General features: G+C 41.6%; 1 protein-coding gene and 1 non-coding gene across 3 annotated transcripts in view; one reads left to right on the top strand and one right to left on the bottom strand.

Moving 5' to 3' along the window:
* Lgr5 (leucine rich repeat containing G protein coupled receptor 5) overlaps positions 1 to 20,556 on the top strand; it is a 134,814-nt gene extending 114,258 nt beyond the window's left edge. The window contains exons 7-18 of one of the 2 annotated variants that reach the window (XM_063263222.1): positions 549 to 617; positions 1,911 to 1,982; positions 5,886 to 5,957; positions 6,115 to 6,183; positions 6,324 to 6,395; positions 9,584 to 9,649; positions 10,243 to 10,314; positions 12,230 to 12,301; positions 12,877 to 13,002; positions 13,924 to 14,069; positions 16,614 to 16,697; positions 17,882 to 20,556. In XM_063263222.1, the coding sequence (XP_063119292.1) occupies positions 549 to 617; positions 1,911 to 1,982; positions 5,886 to 5,957; positions 6,115 to 6,183; positions 6,324 to 6,395; positions 9,584 to 9,649; positions 10,243 to 10,314; positions 12,230 to 12,301; positions 12,877 to 13,002; positions 13,924 to 14,069; positions 16,614 to 16,697; positions 17,882 to 18,969 (2,008 nt within the window). In that variant the 3' untranslated portion in view covers positions 18,970 to 20,556. The remainder of the gene's footprint in view (positions 1 to 548; positions 618 to 1,910; positions 1,983 to 5,885; positions 5,958 to 6,114; positions 6,184 to 6,323; positions 6,396 to 9,583; positions 9,650 to 10,242; positions 10,315 to 12,229; positions 12,302 to 12,876; positions 13,003 to 13,923; positions 14,070 to 16,613; positions 16,698 to 17,881) is intronic. The other variant, NM_001106784.1, reaches the window with a different exon arrangement.
* Positions 4,553 to 4,626, bottom strand: Trnap-agg57 (transfer RNA proline (anticodon AGG) 57). The gene has a single exon. It is a non-coding gene; the product is annotated as a tRNA-Pro (tRNA).
* Positions 20,557 to 21,762: the final 1,206 nt, after the last annotated feature.

Below are 21,762 nucleotides of genomic sequence, written 5' to 3'. Positions count from 1 at the left end.
TAATTCAGTGAACCAGGTCCCAGTGAAGAGGTCCATCCTGAAGTGATCAGAGCCCACCATGCAAGCATCACTCCTCCTGGGAACCTAAAGCTGCAGCGGGCCTCTCCCTGTTTTAAATGACCCAATGAAACCATTGGTTTTTGGCAGGAAATTTCTGTTCTTTGGGGTCATGACTATTGGAACGCAAATGTTTTCAGACTGTTGGTGGCCAGGGCCCTAGAGATAGCTTAGCAGGTGAAATGACTTGCAGCTCAACACAACTGGGTTCCTCTCCTGGAACTCACCAGAGGAAGGAGAAAAATCAGCTCCCCAAAAGTGTCTTCTTACTTCCACAAGCAAGCTTGATGCTCACACATACGCACACCAACACACACACTTCAAGCACACTCAATACAATAAGTTGTATTTCATGCCCCAATAAACCCTCTCCTGAGAGAGAAGGGAGAGCTTTCATTGATGCTATGGGTGTTGTGGAATAGCACAGCAACTCGCCTTGTAAATAAAGTAAATAGATGTCTTTACCAAACATTCCATTTACTTATTTCCAGAGATTTAAATTATAATAACCTTGACGAATTCCCCACTGCAATCAAGACACTCTCCAACCTCAAGGAACTGTAAGTGTTAAGACAGGCTTGATGAATGAACTTTTATTCTTTGTAAATATATTTTAAAATTGCATGATTATTATTATGTACAATAGCTGAAATTTTTTAAGTTTACATAATGGTGAAGTGCACTCGGATATGTTTTAACTGATTTCCATAATCAAAGTCACCAGAATTTTAAAATTTATATGTGACCTCCCATATTTGTATGTAAAAACATACATTTTTATATTTATATAACCTTTTTCCTAATGTTCTAGTACCATTGACTTTTGCTATATATATAGTAACACAACTATAATAGAGTTTAGTTATCTGTTAAACATTTCTATGAATCTAGACATTTTTGAGTTGCATAAATATAAAATTACACGAGTAAAATTATGTGTCCTCTGTGTAGGGATAGATGCCTTCAGAGATATTACATGAATTATTCTTAAATGCTAGGTGAAGCTTATTTAATGTTTTAAATGTTTAATGTTTTAAGCACAATTTCACTAAAGGTAAACCAACTCTTGACCATTGGGTGTTTTTAATGAGATTTTCCTTTTATCTAAAAGGACAAAAAAAAAAAACTGAATAGCTTCGGATATACATATATATGACCTTATTTCCACAAAGCAGATGGATAGAGTAGGTTGTTTATATGGAAAAAGTTTCTGTGGGTTCTACCTCAGAGAATCACATGTGTATCAAACAGCTGGGTAGCGTATTGACAGAGGGAGGCAGCCCTAACTGTCACACATGCGCAGAAAACACAGAGAGTCTTGAATCTGCTTCTCGGTCATTCGGACTACATTTGCCCCAACCGGGGGAATTGATTTGTTGTTACAGACCCACTAATCCTTTTCCTCTTAAAGAGGCGCCCTAAATCTCTACTTCACAGTGGCAGCGTCAATTTTCCCTTCTTCCAGCTTCAAGTGATCTTAATCCTCTCTCCAAAGATAGCTCCCACTCAAGCTGTTAAGCAACAGTTCTTTACTGGATATCAACAAAACGACTTCCCTTCATAACATGATATCCTGTTTCTATAAAGCGCAGTTGGGATTTGCACAGCCTCTCTCCCTCTTTCAAGACTGGAGCATGGGATTCCCTTTGCTCCTCTGCCGTAAATGAGGACGCTCACAGTTCGTGATGCAGGGAGGCGTGACCTGTACTCCGGCTACTACTAAAGATGCTGATTATGGTTACATGGTAGGGCAAAGAGGGCTAGTAAACACACACACACACACACACACACACACACACACACACACACACACACACGCAAAGACTTTCTGTAATATTTGTCTCTCTTTCTAGAGGATTCCACAGCAACAATATCAGATCAATACCAGAGCGAGCATTCGTAGGCAACCCTTCTCTTATCACAATGTAAGTGTCCATTGCGCTCTTTTAACTTGTCCTTCCTGCCATATAACAGTTTTAAATATGTTGCACAATTAAATATAATGAGATGAATGCTGTGTATCGATGCGAACGCCTGTATTTTGTCACAGTCCATGTAATAATCTGTACAGAAGTGTCGTCGACATTGGTGTATTTCATGAGGTTTCAACTACACACTGAAATGATACTGAAGATTGGTATTTTATATAATACAGATGCCATCTCCGGGCGCATCTCCAGGAGTCACACGTCACAGCTCATCTTACAAGGACTTTTGCTTACCTATGTTTTCCAATGCATAAAGCTGATCTTAGGACATCCCAATGCTAGGTCACTTAGTCATTCAAGAATTCAACCCAAGTGCTCTAGAAATATAAATGATTATATACAAATAGGGGGTCGTTGCAGACAGTTTGTCTCTGACTAAACTGCTGCCATGAGTGTTTAGTGGAAGGAATACTGTTTTGTGGTCTCCGCCTATTCGTTCACAAGCCCCAGCCTTGAGTCGCATCTAAACAAAAGTACAACGTAATTCTAGAAAGATGCGTGCATTCTAGAGAGGAGAGTATAAGGACTCATATATTATAAAATAGACTTATAATCACAGAGTACCAATGATTTTGTTTCACACTTCACACAGGTAGAACATTTATTAGGCATCAACATTAAGAGAATAAAAATGTGTAGTGACTTGGTTGGCTTTTAGATAGAAGATGCTCGTCCAAGGTAGGTTTGGGGATCATATCGGCCTTCCTGAGATCTATCTTAAGAAGGTGAGTAAAGGCAGTTATTGAAATTGGCCTAAGGATACAGTTTGCCAGGGATTCTTCCTGGGCTAACTCGGCAGAGAGGCTTTCTGAAACCATGTGTCATTTGTCACAAATGAGCTGAAACGTCCATTGAGCCTTGACAGCTGGGGAGGAGGAGGGAGCTAATACGCAGGCAAACAAAATCATTCATCACCTCTGAAATGTGCTGGCAATATTTTGGCAAACTAAGGGCTTTGCATTCTATTGCTTAATAAACATTAGGCCTCATTAGAGAGCATTTGCATATTAAAAGACTAGTGGGATTGCTTGGCTTGGCCACTCTTCCTTTCAGCCCCGGACTGGTGTTTAATCACTCTTCTGGCATACCCACAGTGATGCACTTTCTCCCCTCCCTCCACCCTCCTCACACACGAGCTTCCATCTCCTGTCACCCGATGACTTTCCAACACAGCCACCTCTGTGTGTGTTCCGCTCCAAGCCCTGTCAGCTGGTGGCCCAGCCTTCATTTCTGCCTCTGCAGTCTCCAGCCCAGTGCCCTCTTTTGATCCTTACTTCACCCCCTCCCCTGTTAGCCATTACTTCTCGATCTTCAGCAGCGTGGATGAGGCTGGCCTCCCTGTCTCCGCCATCACCAGAGATGCTTGAAACAGCATCCTCCTTGCCACTCTGTTGCTATGAAACAAACATCCAGGATGCAAGCTCCTTGCCCTGACATCCACAATCTTCCACAGCCCACCTTCCTAACTACTTCCCCAAAGCTCTCGCCAACAAGGCCGTAACCCAGCTAAGCTAGGTTTATACAACATAAAGATTCCATCCCTGCACGAAGATGATTGGAACTCTGTCTTTCACATGTGCTTCGAATGGTATTCCATCAATTTTTTTAACCCTCCCTGTAACAAATGAGAAAGAGGCTTCCAGAGAACCCCAGACCCTTTTTATGGTAGTGGTGATATTTCTGCAGTACACATGCAAGCACATATATTCATACCTTCCCGGTGTGTACATATTTACACATGTGTAATTATGTGCATATACATATATAGTATAGTCAAGGAAGGTGTGCTATGAGAACTCCACTTGAAGCCATAAAGCCATTCTTTTTTAAAGGTTTATTTGTTTTATGTGAGTACACTGTATGCCGTTGTTGTCTTCAGACACAGCAGAAGAGGGCATCGGATTCTATTACAGATGGTTGTGAGCCACCATAGGGTTGCTGGGAATTGAAAAGCAATCCGTGCTCTTAACCACTGAGCCATCTCTCCATCCCCATTCTTTTTCACTTTCATATTCTTCGAGAAGTCCCTGCACATATGCCCTGTATCTTGATCATGGGCCACCCAGGTTTCCCCTCCCCCACTGCAGTTCTTTTAATGATTGTCTAATCCCAAGGGAAAGGAAGAGGTGAGAAGTGGCCTGGAAAGCACTTAGGTGTGCTAGATAACAAATGTTGTATGAGACGTCAAATTTGCATTAGCTTTTCCAGTTGTGACCCAAAGCCTGTGACCACGAGGATCTAGGAGATAGTGAGCTTCCTGGATATCCGAGCCTCGACTTTCTCACTGGCAAATGAAAAAACTGTTTCTACGCTGCAGATCCAAGTTGCTGCACAGATTAGCTGCTCTGTCAGACAAGATGTGCTGCTGCTTGTTTGACTCCAGCTGATGCCAGGCTCCTTTAGGCGAGGACATTTTATCATTCCTCTTGAACCGCCAGCATTTGGAATAATTTCCAGTGATAGCTTCTTCTTTTTTTTTTTTTTTTTTTGGTTCTTTTTTTTTTTTTTTTCGGAGCTGGGGATCGAACCCAGGGCCTTGTGCTTCCTAGGCAAGCGCTCTACCACTGAGCTAAACCCCCAACCCCGATAGCTTCTTTAATGAACAAATCATCTTTAAATCTCTGTACTCCCTAGCTCACAGTGTGAGCATGGATTTGGTGTATCTAATTGAACTTTCCCCATGCCTCAGGTAAGAAATCTATGTGGAGCTCCACAAAGCAGTTCAGCGAGATTTTGATTCCATTTAAAAGTCTATAAAACAGAATGTTGTTAATGTTTTAACAATGTCTCCCATTTTAGACTCAGAACTAATTCAAGAAACTTCTTACACTGGGTAAACCCCACAGTATATCATTGCTTCTCAATAATGTGGAGTGCTTTGTAGATGTTATGGTAGTTATATTTAATCACAATAGAGCCTTCTGTAAATATAAAGATGGCAATAGATAAATGATAGATAATACGTAGATACATATATAGATATAGTCACGTATGACAGATATGATAGATAATAGATACATAGGTGTAGATATGATAGAGATACATGATTGATGATATAGATAAATGATAGATGATAGATATACTGAATTGCAACTTAAATTATGTTTTCGTTACTGAGTATTCAAAGTGTTGGAAGCAGACAAAGTCTTTAAGTACAGTTAGTTAATTCACATACTTTTACACTTCGTAACTATTATTCATATGAGCCCTGCTGTGCAAATGTTAATTTTTTTTGTTTTTACTAATCTTGGAGGTAGGCATACAAAGTTTGAGTTTCATCATGACATCTTACACATTGTTATTTTTCTTTGCTCTAAATCCTCCTCCCCCCAAAGTCTCTCCCCTTTAAATTTTATATGGTAAAGATTCCTTACACCACACACACAGAGAGAGAGAGAGAGAGAGAGAGAGAGAGAGAGAGAGAGAGAGAGAGAGAGAGCGCTCAGAAAGCAAGCTAGTGAGATAGTGAGATGATTCAGCAGGTCCTTGCCTCTGAGCCTGAGAACCTGAGTTTGATGGTGGAAGCCCACATCCACACCTTATCCTCTTACACAGAGAACTCCATTCCACAGCTTGTCATTATATATATACACTGTGTCCCATATATTCACTGTGGCAAGCACTGGAGTCCATGACACACAGAGAAGCGAACGAAAGAATGAATGATCTTGAAGTGTGAGTGGAAACACTTTTGACGTTCACTTGAAACTGAGTAATGGGGATGTACAGTAAAAAAAAAAATCAGTAAAAAACAGCAAATGCACATTAACATACTTGTTGAAATATATATTCTCTTGGACATCAGCTTTATTATAACACATTGGTGCTTGGATTTTTCAGACATTTCTATGACAATCCCATCCAGTTTGTTGGAATCTCTGCTTTTCAACACTTGCCTGAACTAAGAACGCTGTAAGTGTCGACCGCCCTTAAATGCTGCCTCCACTCAACCAGTAGTCTGGCTGGAAGACCGAACGAGTGCTGCAGCTACAAGTGCTTGGGGGAGCGGGTAGTAAAAATGAGCCCTTTCTAGAATCTTCTCCAAATAACACTTCCATATTTCTCCTAGGACTTTGAATGGTGCCTCGCAAATTACTGAATTCCCTGACTTAACGGGGACCGCAACCCTGGAGAGCCTGTGAGTATTTGAGTAGACCCCTAGCTCCTCCAAGAACATGCATTAACTTTGGAGCTGACCTACCCCAACATCCATGAATCAAAACATGTCAGTGCGTGACATGGGAATGAGAGAATTATGTCTGGCTTGTGTTTTAACAGGACTTTAACTGGAGCAAAGATCTCGTCTCTTCCCCAAACCGTCTGTGATCAGTTACCTAATCTCCAAGTGCTGTGCGTATCAGTAAGGCAGTAATGTTGTATAAACAGGCGACTTTCCATTTAGGGGTAAAATGGCAGACAGTATCTCAACAGTCCTTGGAAATGAGGGGAAAGTTCTTTCCTTGCAGGTCTCCAGGAGGTCATGGTTCCTCCTTTTCCTCCTTTGGGTCAGGCTCCCAGCCGTTACCCTGGTAGCCATCATAGCATATCTTTGCTCTCAAGAACAAACAGCTGCCTATTAGAGTTGTAATTGGTATACATTTCCCTTCAGAAAATGAATGTGAACAAGCAAAAAAACAAAACAAAACAAAACAAAACTGCATTTCCTCTTTTAAAGGTTTCACAGAGTAGAATAAAATAGCTTAATGGACCAACAACCTAATATTAATGTCAAAAATAAAATTATCAAACAGGCACCAACCTTGATAGGGAGACTAAACATTTTTGGTACAGTTATGGACAGCGTGTTCTAATGTTTCTTCTGGTGGCCAGTCAGCTTGAATGTTATTTCTGTTGCTTCCGAACCCATTTACCCCTGCCTTTCCCATGTTTCATTAAAAAGTAGTTTACAGGGATTTGAATAACTTTATTTTGACATTTTGCTTTTTTCTCCCCCTGTCAATGCCACTCAACCCTTTTGTTCTCTCAAGCATTGTTGGGACTCGTGATAAGGACACGAGCTCTCTTATAAAATGGTTCTTCTCTCGTGGAATTGAAGTCTTTCACAATCAGTCAGCCTCCTGTTGTGTCAACATAAGCTTCTCTTGGCAACTGAACCAGCACAGTGCAGATGTATAGGATGAGCTGTCTGCTGCATGATTGATTCTGCCCTTCCTCATGGTTCCCCGGGCTACCCTGTCACTGCAGATGCGGTGATAGTGTGCAGTAGCAGCCCACAGGAGGCTTCGTCGGTCACATTTGTCTGAAGGCAGAGGTATAAAGCAAGCCTTGATCTGGCCCCCATTTCTCTATGAAGAGTGGTTACAGACATAGGAACTAAGAATCCTGGATACGTTAATGGAAGTTATGCTTCAAGAAAGCAATGGGACTTTCGTTTTGTTTACTTTTATCTTGTATAGGTGTGTTCACATAGTGTCAGTGTGCTGATGTCCCATAAGGTTCCATTTTGGGGACAGATGACCACCTCAGGCATTGCTCTTCACCAAGAGCAGCCAGGACACTTAACCACCGATCTCTCCTGTAGTCTTAGCAGTTAGGAAAATCGTGTAGAAGGACCACAAGTCAGAGACCAGATCAGGCTACAGAGCAATCTGGGATAGGTACCAAGTCTGTCTCAAGCAAGTAAACAAGCAGAGAAAGATGCTATTCCTTCTTGTTGGAACTTGAACTATGTGTGCTTGAACTAGGAGTGCTTCGTGAGTTGCCATTTTCAGAGCTCCACCTACAAAGCTCGTTGGTTCTCTAGGATATAGCTGCTGCCAGTCATCTTCTCTTTTAAGAAGAAAACCAAAACAAACATCAGCAAGTGCTCAGGCCAGGATAGTAACCAAGAGAAACCTATTGATTTTGAGACTCGAACCCAGGACGTTGATCTCCTACTACAGGGTCTTTTGGGAGCATTGGTCTAAGAGCTACACTCTGTTGTTGTTGTTGTTGTTGTTGTTGTTGTTGTTGTTGTTGTTGATTAACACATGAGATTTCATTGTGAGGTGAGATGTCCTCCTCTTGCTTTACCTTCAAAGAAACCACCGAGTCCACTATTTAGGCCACGTGTGTGTTCTTCACTCACTAGCTGACATTCTTACAGAAGTCATCCCACGTCATGAGGATATCCGCATCCCTGTCACAAGGTGATCCCAGGATTAAATTTAAGTAAAGCTATGAGCAAGGAGCCTATGCTAGGAATGCTGGGTCCATGCTAACCCTGGAGTCATGACGTAGAAGGTAGACAGAACGCAGTACTATGTCCTTGTGTTCGAGGTTTTCTATACTCCCTCCTCAGACACGCATAAGAATGAGGAGACGCTCCCATAGTTCCGCCTGTGACCCCAGTTCCTGGGGAGGCTGAGGCAGGAAGATCCAAAGCTCAACAACTGCCTGGGCTCCACAATATTAACATGAAAAGCAATGGTCCCCCTGAGCAGCCTGAAGAAGTGAATGAACGTCATTATCCTCTTTGATAATGTCGAAGTCACTCCTTTTCAACAACATGGCGGCATACAGTTAAACAGGTCCATTTTGCATAGGTGTATAGATTCTTTGTTTTGCTGAGTTTATTTCTTGTTTGTTTAGGGGAACGGGGTAGTCTTTCAAACCTCTCGTACTTATATACAAACTTGTATGTAAAATACAGATGTGTATTACATACACATATTTACAGACAGCTTCATTTGAATTATTTATATAGAACAATTGAACTCTTCCTATATAAACCCCATTCACTCAATAAATGCAAGATAAATTATAAGGATAGGATAAACTGGTCAATTATAAGAATAGAATAATTAAGAGCCTCTTAGAAAATACTGATTTTTTTTTCAGTTGTTTTGGTGGTTTTAAGAATTAGAATCAAGCATGAAAATGGTTAGTTGATTAGCTGATAACTTCTAAAACATGAGACAAAATTTTTTTTGCCTCTGTGTTACTTTATCTACTAGTTTTCTTTCTTTTTTTTTTTAAACTTTCTGCAAATTACCATGGCTTGTTTTAAATTAGTTATAGTATAGTATAAATATGTCCAGATGTTTTTGTTGTTCTGTAATTTGTTGAGTTTTGGCTGAGGCCTCTCTTAGACTTCTCCCCCTCCTAGTGATTGATTTCAAAGTTAGTGCTATGTTTTGAATGGTTGGGTTTTGTTTTTAAGTTGATTAGGAAAGAACCAGCAATGACTTGTGTTAGCTGTAGAAAAATGGCAGTTGGCAGAGACAGGGCACAGTTATTTAATTTAATCTGTATTCATTTCAGGAAGATAAGAGCTAGAACATTGTGGATCACCACTAACAAAAATAAATAAATTCATTAAGTAAATTATTTAAATCAATTAAAGAAGTATAACTTACATTTCTGTAAGTATCTGAGCTCCTTGCCTAATGCAGTAATGCCTGTGTCTACCTTCTGTAGGTCAGGGCTGTGGGGTTGTCCGGAGAGTGCCTTTGAGGGTTTTGAAAAGAAGAGGAAGACGCATTTCCCTAAGATTAATGTATAACAGGTTTTTCTCTTTTGCACCTTTTGCTTTCCAGAGATTTGTCTTACAACCTGCTCGAAGACTTACCCAGTTTGTCGGGCTGCCAAAAGCTTCAGAAAATGTACGTTTTCAAAAGTCTTTAAGTAACTCAGCAAATAAAGTCAGAAACCCAAAATTCCTATTGTTCGGGGTTATTGGTTATTCCATGCTGGTCCTCACGTCCTCACTGGCAGTACATTGGCATTTATCCTTCTGACACACGCGAGGTGTGGTGTGGAGAGTGCTGGGAAAGTTTGGTAACAGTGCCTTTCTCATCCATCTACGGTGACATCAATTTTCTCCTTTGTTTTCTCCAACTCGGTGTAATAGGAATTGTGTGAGTCTGAGTTTGGGAACTTTTCCTTTTTCATTCAGACAAAGTCTCATGCAGCCCAGGCTGGCCTCAATCTTCCTCCTCCTGTGCCTTCTTGTCTCTGTCTCCCCAGAGCTGAATGACAGGTGTGTGTCGCACAGGCTAAATGGTGCTAGTTCTGAATATGACAAAAACTTGGTTTTTGTTTCATGATGGTCATCTCCACAGGAGATAACGCGTTTGTCACTGGAGGTGCCACGGATAATTTTGGAGTTCTTCTTTTAAAACTACTTCATCCACAAATGTTGGAAACATTAACTCTGACATCTCTGACATCCGTCTTCGGAACTCTTTCTTTTCAGTGACCTGCGGCATAATGAAATCTATGAAATTAAAGGTGGCACTTTTCAGCAGTTGTTCAACCTCCGATCTCTGTGAGTACCATCTCCCGCACCCCCTCGGCGCTGACTGCTTCTCTCTCTCAGACTCCTTCTTGGGCTCTCTTGACTTCTTCTCACTCCATGATTGCTTTTACCATTGTCATACTTGTTTTGTTATTTTAAAAAAAAAAACAAATATTTTGCTTCTCACAATTTCCAGGAAGAAATCTAGAAGTAGCAAATTTGTATCTGGGCATGGTAAATAGAGCTTTAATCAAAGTTCCTGGGAGACAGAGGCAAGTAGATCTCTGTGACGTTGACACCAGTCTGGTCTGCTCAGCAGGTTCCAAACTAGTGGGGACGACATAGTAAGACCGTGTCGCAAAATATACATTTTTAAAAATTAAAAAATAGGAGTGGCAAATTCATGATTATGCTCTCAACCAATCCATTAAAATGCATTCTTCATTTAAAGACAAAACAACAATAACAAAAATAACAAAAATAATAAATAAAAAAAAAGGGGAGAAGGGAGGCCAATCTGCTCAAAGGCCTGCACGATGCTCCTGTCTGCAACCTAGAGAGCTGGAGAACAGAGCCCGGGAATCTGTGTTTTAGCAAACCTACCACGGTTACAGTTTCAGTACAACAATACTAGAAAATGCTTCTGTGTCTAGGGCAATCGTTATGCAAATATCTAATTTTGTTTTATGATTTAAAATGTTGGAAGTAGTTCAAACCCAAGAACCCAAGTTCAATTCCTAGACCCGGGTGAAAAGCCTGGTGAATTCTCACACACTCGTTAACCCAGTATTGGGAGGACAGGGATGAGCAGAGCCCTGGGGTTTACTGGCCGCCCACCCCAGCCCCACGAAGTAAACTCAAGTTCAGTGAGAGGCCCCGCCTCAAAAAAACATGGCGGACGACCGCCATTCGTAGACTATCTAGACACCTGAGATAGTATTCGGCTGCTGGATTCATATGGAAGGAAGAAAATCTCCTTCCGAAGCCATTCCACGGGAGCTTGACTATTCTGTGAATTCAGTTTGCCTGAAGTTACTCAGGGGGCCTAGCATCATGCACTTCTCTCAACCTGAGAAAGGTCGACTCTGATCACCTCTGACTTCCTCTACTTACCTTAACGTGCTAGACATTTCAAAAATAAATTCTCCGTAGAAGACTTTCTAGCCTTTGCGAGGCTCTGACTGTGTTCCCCAGCACCGAGGAAGGAAGAAAGGAAGGAGGAGGAGAAGGGAGAGGTCTTAAATTCATAGTTCACTTCTGAGAATGTGGAAGTCCTTGCCTCTGAGTAGAATTATCTGGAGAAGTTTACACTAAAGATTTTATTCCTACTCACTACTCTTCACTTCGACATATATGTATGGACAGGTAGATCTCATTTCTCTGTAAAATATTTTTCCTTGCTTTGAAGGATTTTATTTCTAACATGTTTTCTTCTATTTTACGTGCATCTCCGTCAGGAATTGTCTGTATCTTTTGGTGAGAATTTTCTTGAAAGCATCTGCCTATTTCAGGGTCTGACATACAGATGCGGCACGCACAAATGGTTGGATCAGTTTCACTGTGTGCCCGGGATCATTTTGTAATTTGAACGCCACTTTTTCATCAGAGAGAGACACCCCGACATTTGCCTCTTCTCGCTCCCCAATCTCCAGTCATTTTAGAAAAACTGCAATAAAAATGTATATCCGTGTTAAAGTCAACCTTCCTAGCAGGAAGCTAATAAGAACTAAAGCATCTACCTGATTATCTCAAACAGGGTTGATTTAAAGTTCTATCTTTAGTGATTCTATGCCTTTCTATCTTTATCCAAAGGAGAATTCGATGAGCCAGCTATTCCCCATTTAAGTAGGAATTACATAGAGTAGATTCTGGATACGTATGATACAATGTTGAGTGCTCTTTTTAACATAATCTTCTCATTTCCTTTTTAAAAAAAAACAAACAGGAACTTAGCCCGGAATAAAATTGCCATTATTCACCCCAACGCTTTCTCTACGTTGCCGTCTCTAATAAAGCTGTGAGTATCCCCTTGCTGGTTTAGGAGATGTTTTTCAATAATGAGGGACCATCTAGTTAGTGAAAGCATTAGCTGTCTGAAGTCACGCCCAGTGCACAGCCAGTGTGCTGTGTTCTCCCTGCCTGAGCTGCTTCCTGACCAGGGAAGATGCTCTATTCCTCCAGGGCCATATGAGCTCTTGTGGGGATCCCTAGGTGACAGCTGAGCCACCAGGCAGAGTGTGATAAGAATTCATTTCTTCTCTCCCGATCCTCCAGAATCACCTGCTAAGCCTTTTACTGATCCTTCCTATGTGTTTTGAAATAAATGTGTATTTCCCCTTGCTTTTAGATGCCCCTGTTTGGCAAAATGAGGTCAAATATGTTACAATTTCGATGCATTTAAAACGTGTCCCCCTGCAGTTCTGATTGTGAATAGAAAAGCCATCAGAAACTAGAACCAACACGGTTAGCTTAGAAGTTTCTGATTGAGCAGTGTAATTGTCTTCACATCAATTGTCTTTAGGCTATTTTCGTAAACATGCACGTTTTATGCTGGTGTAGACTACTAAAAGCCTATTGTTTGATGTTCTGCAGGGACCTATCATCCAACCTCCTTTCGTCTTTCCCTGTGACTGGGTTACACGGTTTAACTCACTTAAAATTAACGGGGAACCGCGCCTTGCAGAGCCTGATACCATCTGCAAACTTCCCGGAGCTCAAGTGAGTTTGTCATTAAAACGAACAAGATACATTTGTGCTCATGTGAACGGACAGACAGGGTGTAGTGGTTTCTAAATAGATGAGGCCATGAGACCCTTCTGAATTGGGTTTCATGCCCTCAGTCCCCACCCCTGGGACACTGTGAGGACAAGCCCGAAGTGGAAAACTGTCTTCCTGACCACCTTTCCTTTCCCTCTCAAAGATGCTTCCTAGAATCACAGAGTTCGTGGAAAGAGTTTAAAAAGCACTGATCCATGGGATATATAGTGGGCCGAGTAATTAAATAACATTGTAACAATACTGCACTTCTGTTTACGCTTTTTCATTCATTGAGTACGTGTATGTTCTCATAAAATGGGCCAAGTTAATACTTGTTTGAAGAAGCAGTACCCTTTAAAACTGCTAGGCTTATTAACAATAAAGGAACAGCTTAAAGGTTCTGTAAATTAAACCACCATCCTGTCTGCATATTTTAAAATGAAGAAAGTAATAAAGCCCCCAAGAGATAATACGGAAGGGAGAAAAGCATATTTTTTAAATGCCACGTTTTGTGTTGTTTGTTTCTAGACTATGTTCTACATCATTTAAGCTATTAGAATCTAAGCATGCATAGAACACTATGGTATATTTTAGTTACTTGACATAATCTTGTTATAATTCTCCTACCGTTCACTACTTAAACCATTTTATTAAGGAAAGTCTTGGTCATTTAATCCCATCACTTCCATACTTATAAACACTTCGTGATGGTAAATTTTAATAACTGTGATTCTAAGTATCACTAGAATGAACACCACTGTGCAAATAGTTTATATTTTGGGAAACTGGTTTAGGTTAAACTCATTGGGTGAAAAGATAAACACTATATTTCATGACCCATCGGTCTTACACGTGTTTTTGTTTTGTCCCCTTTCTGTAAAGGATTATAGAAATGCCATACGCTTACCAGTGCTGTGCATTTGGGGGGTGTGAGAATGTCTATAAAATTCCTAATCAATGGAACAAAGATGACAGCAGCAGTGTGGACGACCTTCGTAAGAAAGATGCTGGCTTATTTCAAGTTCAAGGTAAGGACGGATGTCGTGGGGAGGAAACTGCAGTCAGAAAGGTCGTGAAAAGATAGTACATGGACTGGGAAAGTTTAGGAGCCCCTGTGTAATCACCCAGCAAATGGGGATCAATCTTATCCTGTAAAGACTCACAAAGACAGAAGAATTGCCACCTATTCTATGAGTAAATTCTTGGCATTTTTATTTATACTTAGATCATCCTTAACATACACAGTGCTCAAAGGCAACCCCTATATCAACATTTCCATACTTTTAAGAAGCGCTCATCCTTTTTTTTTTTTTTCAAACATCCTCCTGCTCTTCTCTCCCTGCAGGAGAAAAATATCCATGTTTATTTTTCTGGCCTGGAAAAAGGGGGTGGGTGGGTGGGCAGACATTTGTAATTCCTCCGGATTCCAGCAGAAGGGCCTAAGAATTCATTTTCTCAAGCAACTAATTCTAAATCATGTTCTCCTAGTCCCCCACAGGGGTATCTGTCAGGAAGGCGAAATGAGATCACGTCTGTAGAACCTTGGCTTCCCTTGCAGTAAGACGTTACTTAAACAGAAAGCAATGTGTCTCCACACCTGTGGGGATGAAGAAGTGCCCTGGGCAGCACCCCCTCCACTCCCTGCCAACCTTGCGAGTTTGCACAAAATCTAACAGGATAGCTTCTCCTTCTTAGGGCCTGAGTGATTTGTTGATTCCAAAGTGTAATTCAGTCAGTATGCTAAGTTTCCTTAACCTTACCACATACCTATCAGTTGAAGGAGTTAACAGCCTTATTTGTTTGTTTGTTTGTTTGTTTGTTTGTTTCTTTCTTTCTTTCTTTCTTCTTTCTTCTTTCCTACTTTGTTTTAGGTCACACAGCTCGTATCACTCACTCTCTTCCTTTGGTTTCCGCTCTTCCTGCCCCATCAACTCTAACCTCTTCTGCATTTACTCATTAAAACTTTAAAATTTAAAAACATAGAGCCCATCATTATCTTCCAGATACTACACCAGCCACTGGGACTACATAATAACACTAATGTCCTTCATGGAATTTATTTCCAAGATTCTCAGACGGGAGCCAAGTATTAGAATGACACCAAAGGTTTTGACACATTACTGATGTCAGAGCTGGGGAGGTGTCTGTGTTAGAGGATCTGAGTTCAGACCTCCAACACCCACATTAAACAACAACAATAACAATAATAATAGTAAGGTGAGATATGGCAGCTAGCACCTATAATCTTAGTGTTATGAAACACAATAGAGGAGAAAGAACTAGCATTTGATGGACAGCCAGCCCAGTAGAATGGGTGAGAGACCCTGTCTCAGAAGAGAAAGAAGGGAAGAGACAGGGTAGCCCAACACCTACCATCGACATCCACACATGTTCTTTTGAGTATCACATGATCATGTGCACCCACAAAGACACACAGAGAGAGAGAGACACAGAGAGAGAGAGAGAGAGAGAGAGAGAGAGAGAGAGAAACAAAGAGACAGAGACACACACAAACACACAAACACGAACACACAGAGAGACAGAGACAGAGAGAAAGAGACAGGCAGAGACAGAGAAACAGAGAGACAGAGGGAGACAGAGAGAGACAGAGACAGAGAGAGACAGAGAGACACACACACACACAGACAGAGACAGAGAGAAAGAGACAGGCAGAGACAGAGAAACAGAGAGACAGAGAGAGACAGAGACAGAGAGAGACGGAGAGACACAGAGAGAGAGGGGGGGAAAGAGACAGAGACAGAGAAACAGAGACAGAGGGAGACAAAGAGAGACAGAGAGACACACAGAGAGAGACAGAGAGACAGAGAGAGACACACACACAGAGAGACAGAGACAGAGACAGACAGAGAGAGACACACACACACATACACAGAGAGAGAGAGAGAAAGAGAGAGAGAGAAAGAGAGAGAGAGAGAGAGAATAGTGATTCCTAAGTCTCACACAAAACCAAGAAAATGTGCATCGTTAGGAAGTTACGATTTTCTTGATAGTTACCTAAATCACACACCTCAGCCTTGCTTTGACTTTTGTAAGGCAGAATCATCCCCCAAGGGCCACCCAAACTGATTTTTCATCTTGTGGTTAGAGAAGGTAGCCGAGAACATTCCCACTGTAGCTTCTGCAGTGTTAGAAAATGAGTCACTCCTTTCTCCGTGTTAGTTTCTGAGAGGAACTGGAGAACAAACTTGGGCCTTTGAGCATGCTAAGCAAATGTCCTACCACTCAGGCACATCTTCAGTCTCTAGACAACTGGATAAAATGTGCTTCCTGCGCTAGCAAATTTGAGACCATCCCAAGCTCCAGGGCCCAGCAGAATCAGAAGGCTTGGGTATGTTACCCTAGAGAGTGTGGGTTCCTCTTCACCAGGGTTCTGCAGCAGCATGGCCAGGGTAGCTGGACAAGAATGTCAACAAGGAACTTTCTAACCAACCCGCAGCAAAGTCTTGCCTTCACTTCTCTTTGTAACAATTTATGACAACTCAAGACTCTCTGATGAGGCTTCTGGTACAGAAAGACAGAAGTAACCATTCTGGGACTTCTCATTCCTTCAGATGAGCGGGACCTTGAAGACTTCCTACTTGACTTTGAGGAAGACCTGAAGGTTCTTCACTCCGTGCAGTGCTCACCTCCCCCAGGTAAGAGAGACATCATCAGAACTACCTCGGTATCTCGGCTCACTTGAACTCTGAGGCTTTTGACCACTGCAGCTCTGTTTCGGAAACGAAATCTCGGCTGACACCTGGCTCCTTACTGTCTGACAATCAGAACTTATGAAATACAAACAAGCTTCAATCCCCGAGAGTCATTCTCCATTCACCAATAGAACTTTTGTGGAGAACTGTTAGCTCAGGCCAACACCAACTAAAGAGTTAGCTTGTACTAGGAGGCATATAGGATTTAAAAAGCAGTTCTCAGCATGGAATGGTACCCCTAGCCTTGCTTTACATAATCAATACATTTTTAATAATTTAGATCTTTATGAATCACCAGCCATTTAAGGACTAGGAATTTAGCCCAAGGATAAAGTACTTATTTAATGTGCTTAAGACTCGGCCCTTGCTGGGTGCGGCCCTTGCTGGGTGCGGCCCTTGCTGGGTGTGGTGATGCCTTTAGAGCCTACTCCACACTTGAGAGGCAGAGACAGGCAAGTCTCACAAAGCTCAAGGCTAGCCTGGTCTACGAAGTTCCAGGACAACCAGAGCTATGTGGAGAGAGCCTATCCTTTAAGAAACAAACAAAAATACACATGAAAACAAAAAAGAATATGGATGAATTTTTAAACATTCAATTCATTAAACTGTCCTATTCCTAGGGAAGAAACGGGAGAAGAGGGAGAAAGGAGTGACCCAATTTTCTAACACTGCAACAGCTACAGTGGGAAAAAGCACCGAATAATAATTTATTCCCAATAAATGTGTTCCTTGCTCCCTAAGATGCCCATGAAGTGCACTCCCTGCTGCCCACACGGTGTCTCCTGTGCCCTATTTCCCCGGGCATCTCTTTCTTGGCAGAGGAGCCATAGAAGCAATTCAGGAGGTCTTAAGTGAGAAATCTAGGAGATCTGACTTTTCACATTGCCCACACAGCTATGTCTTGGGATTGAAGTTTCCCATTTCTAATTTTCTATACGTCCTCAGGAAACACAAGAACCTGGGAGTCAATGGATCGGTGCTATGGGGTCTCCAAGGCAGTCTTCCTACTGGTTTAAGAAAGAGGGGCACTGTGGTTACAGTGGCCGTTACTGACCTCTGTCTCTTGGCAAATTTGCTACCTCGGTCGGCCCAGTCTGATACAACCTCTCTCTTCCTTCCGCACTCAGGTCCCTTCAAGCCCTGTGAGCACCTGTTTGGTAGCTGGCTGATCCGAATCGGGGTGTGGACCACAGCAGTCCTGGCGCTTTCCTGCAATGCCTTGGTGGCTTTCACAGTGTTCAGAACCCCTCTGTACATCTCTTCCATAAAACTGCTAATCGGGGTAATTGCGGTAGTGGACATACTCATGGGGGTCTCCAGTGCAATTCTGGCTGTCGTGGACACGTTCACTTTTGGCAGTTTTGCTCAACACGGTGCATGGTGGGAAGGTGGAATTGGCTGCCAAATTGTTGGTTTTTTGTCCATTTTTGCTTCCGAATCATCGGTCTTCCTGCTCACTCTGGCGGCACTGGAACGTGGTTTTTCTGTCAAGTGCTCTTCAAAGTTTGAAATGAAAGCTCCCCTTTCTAGCCTGAAAGCGATCATTTTGCTGTGTGTCCTCTTGGCCCTGACCATTGCCACCGTCCCCTTGCTAGGAGGCAGTGAGTACAATGCCTCTCCCCTCTGCCTGCCCTTACCCTTTGGGGAGCCCAGCACCACAGGCTACATGGTGGCTCTCGTATTGCTCAACTCCCTCTGTTTCCTCATAATGACCATTGCCTATACAAGGCTCTACTGCAGTTTGGAGAAGGGAGAGCTGGAGAACCTTTGGGACTGTTCTATGGTGAAGCACACTGCTCTGTTGCTCTTCACCAACTGTATCCTTTACTGCCCCGTGGCTTTCTTATCCTTCTCCTCTTTGCTAAACCTCACGTTTATCAGTCCCGAAGTAATTAAATTTATACTTCTAGTGATTGTCCCACTTCCGGCATGCCTCAACCCCCTTCTCTACATTGTCTTCAACCCCCATTTTAAGGAGGATATGGGCAGCCTGGGAAAGCAAACCCGTTTCTGGACAAGAGCAAAACACCCAAGTCTGCTGTCCATTAACTCGGACGATGTTGAGAAACGGTCCTGTGACTCAACCCAAGCCTTAGTATCCTTTACCCACGCCAGCATAGCCTATGACTTGCCTTCCGATTCCGGGTCATCACCAGCTTACCCAATGACTGAAAGCTGTCACCTCTCTTCAGTTGCATTTGTCCCATGTCTCTAGTTAACATGAGAGGGGGACGTTTTTAAGAGTTGGAAACCCCGAAAGACAATTTATATCAGAGCGGTAGCTAAGAAAAGCTGAGCTGAAACTTAAAACACAAGCAAGCTTCTCTAAATTGGTATGGAAACGCCGATACCTTACCGACGCCTGAGAGTGACCATCAGTCTGAACACTGCCTGTATCATTTGTTCAGCTAAGAGGTAGATCCATCAAGTCACCTAGAGGAACCCAGATGAGAAAAGCAGACTGAAATGCTCTTCAGAAAACATACTCTCTGGTTTTAACTGTATTCTCTTCAAACTCACCAGCAGAGTCACCAGCACCGGACGGGAAGGTTCGTTGGATGACGACTCAGTGTCAATTTAAATCCACAAATTCCCTTTTTTTAAAAAGCTAGAGTTATAAGGAAATATATGGATTTTTAATGGGCTACATTGCCTACAGAGTTTCAGTTTAATGGCTACACAGAGATGGTTGTGTGGTTTTGTTGTGGTTTTGTTGTGGTTTTGTTGTTGTTGTTGTTGTTTTTGGGGTTTTTTTGGTTTTTTTTTTTTTTTTTTTTTTTTTTTTGCCTTTTGTCTGAAAGGGTCCTTCCAAGATACCAGTTTCTTGGATTGATAATGCGAGACATTTTTTCATCCATACATAAATTCAAGATACTGGGTTTTATAGTAAGCACTCAGTGCATCCTCCCTTAATTAAATAAAACTGGTCACAAGCTTTCGGGAAGGAATATTAACTTAATCGGTTCCTACAGCAGTTATATACAGATAACATTGGATTTATCCTTTATGATCCTGCAGCCTAAAGCTCAGAGAGTTCATACCTACACAAGACAGAGCACAGCTGTAGGGTCTGCATTTATTTCTGAGTGGGAGCAGGCTTTTGGCAAGATGGTTTTTTATTGCCTCAAATGGCCGTGCGTTGTAAGACGCTCAAACGCAGGGCCGGAGTCCGGAAGTCCACCGGGTCACACCACACGCCCATCTCCAGTAGCCCTAGCAACAGTGCCTCACCACACTTTGGACTCAACAGGAACTGGGCCGAGTAATATTCCGTGTGTTTAGCTTGGTTTTAGCTGTGTCTTTTTTGGATCAACCACTTGATGTGAAGAACATTATTTCTCTGCTTATTCCATATTAACACGGGTGTTAGATGTTTCAAGACAAACTATTAAATTTGAAAAGTGAAAAGTTTATTCTTAACTTCTGTGGTCCTACATTAGCCTCATTGCACCCAAACCAAAAGGCCATCAGGTAGATTTATTTTTATATAAGCATGTTTTATTTTGACCAGATGTTTTAATGTGGAATTTTTTAAAAAATACATTTATGAGATGTTTTATAAGATGTGTACATAGAGAATTGTATTTATTACTACAGGAAGGATACAGTGACATTAAAGAACATGAAACCCTGTACAGTGGCATAGTCCCCCAAACATATCGTTTCTCCTCCAACTTTCTTTAGATTCATTAATTGTATATAATATATGTAAATACATAGTGCTTGTAAATAGATTCAGAATTTGCTTTTCTACTGGGCGCAAAATAAATTTGTAATAAAATGTGTGACTTGCAAAGCAAAATATATCTTCAAGTGTGTTGATTGAAAATATGGACAAATGCATGATCTTCTAATGTCTTCAATTATTAGTGTGTATTTTCTATATATTTGTACTCTAATCCTTTAAATATATTGGACTCATATATTTCATGAGGATGAAACAAATATATTTTTTTTTCTTTTTTTCGGAGCTGGGGACCGAACCCAGGGCCTTGCGCTTGCTATGCAAGCGCTCTACCACTGAGCTAAATCCCCAACCCACAAAATATATTTTTAGCTTCTGAATTATCTTCCTTGAAACTGATAAGTCTTGGCTTCGGTGTAATTTGTTGTCCCCAGTGATGATTTGGATATTAATATCCTACACTATTTTCAAATTTCTTAGTAGTATAAGAAAAGAAACATTTCAAAGCCTAATTAGGAAAAAAGATATGAAGAACAAACCAACTTTACATTGTCTAGGGTGGACTTTTCTATACATTTAATCTATAAATATAAATTTGATATATACATGTTTCAGGACCATGTCAAGAACATTCACTCCCAGTGTACAAAAAGATGCACAGCTCTCATTCTGTTCCCATTGCCCAAAACATTGGAAATATAATTAATTTCCTAGACACCTGTGTCAGACTAGCAACTTCAGTAGGATTTGACTGTGCCTCTCTGGGTTGTGTGTAATGAAGGACCAGCATGATAGCTAAAAGTAGCCAGTGTTGGGGCTGGAGAGATGGCTCAGCGGTTAAGAGAACTGGCTGTTTTTCTAGAGGTCCTGAGTTCAAATCCCAGCAACCACATGGTGGCTCACAACCATCTGTAATGGGATCTGATGCCCTCTTCTGGTGTGTCTGAAGTGCAGCTACAGTGTACTTATATTAAATAAGTAAATCTTCAAAATAAATTAAATCATAAAAAAAAGAAAAAGTAGCCAATGTTTACAGCACACTCCCAGGATTCCTCACACTGTTTTCCACTTGTCCGTCAGACTTACCCATATCCTGAATCCCAACCCTAGTTAAGGGATCCTGTTGTGCAGTCCTTACTTTACCAACCTTTGGGTAAAATAGGAGCGTGTCCCTTGGCCCCATTCCTTCTAGCCCAGATAACAGAGAATGTACCTCTATCTTTCTTCTCACCACATTTAATTTTCAGACAATCTAAGTTTAGAACAAGCTCTAGCTTAGAACAAGCTCTAGCAACATATCTGTCTCTCCTGCTCGAGGAAGCA

The sequence above is a fragment of the Rattus norvegicus genome, chromosome 7, assembly GCF_036323735.1.
Source record: "Rattus norvegicus strain BN/NHsdMcwi chromosome 7, GRCr8, whole genome shotgun sequence".
Lineage (NCBI taxonomy): Eukaryota > Metazoa > Chordata > Mammalia > Rodentia > Muridae > Rattus > Rattus norvegicus.
Note: the sequence above shows the minus strand (reverse complement) of the source record. Positions and strands in the feature narration are given on the sequence as shown.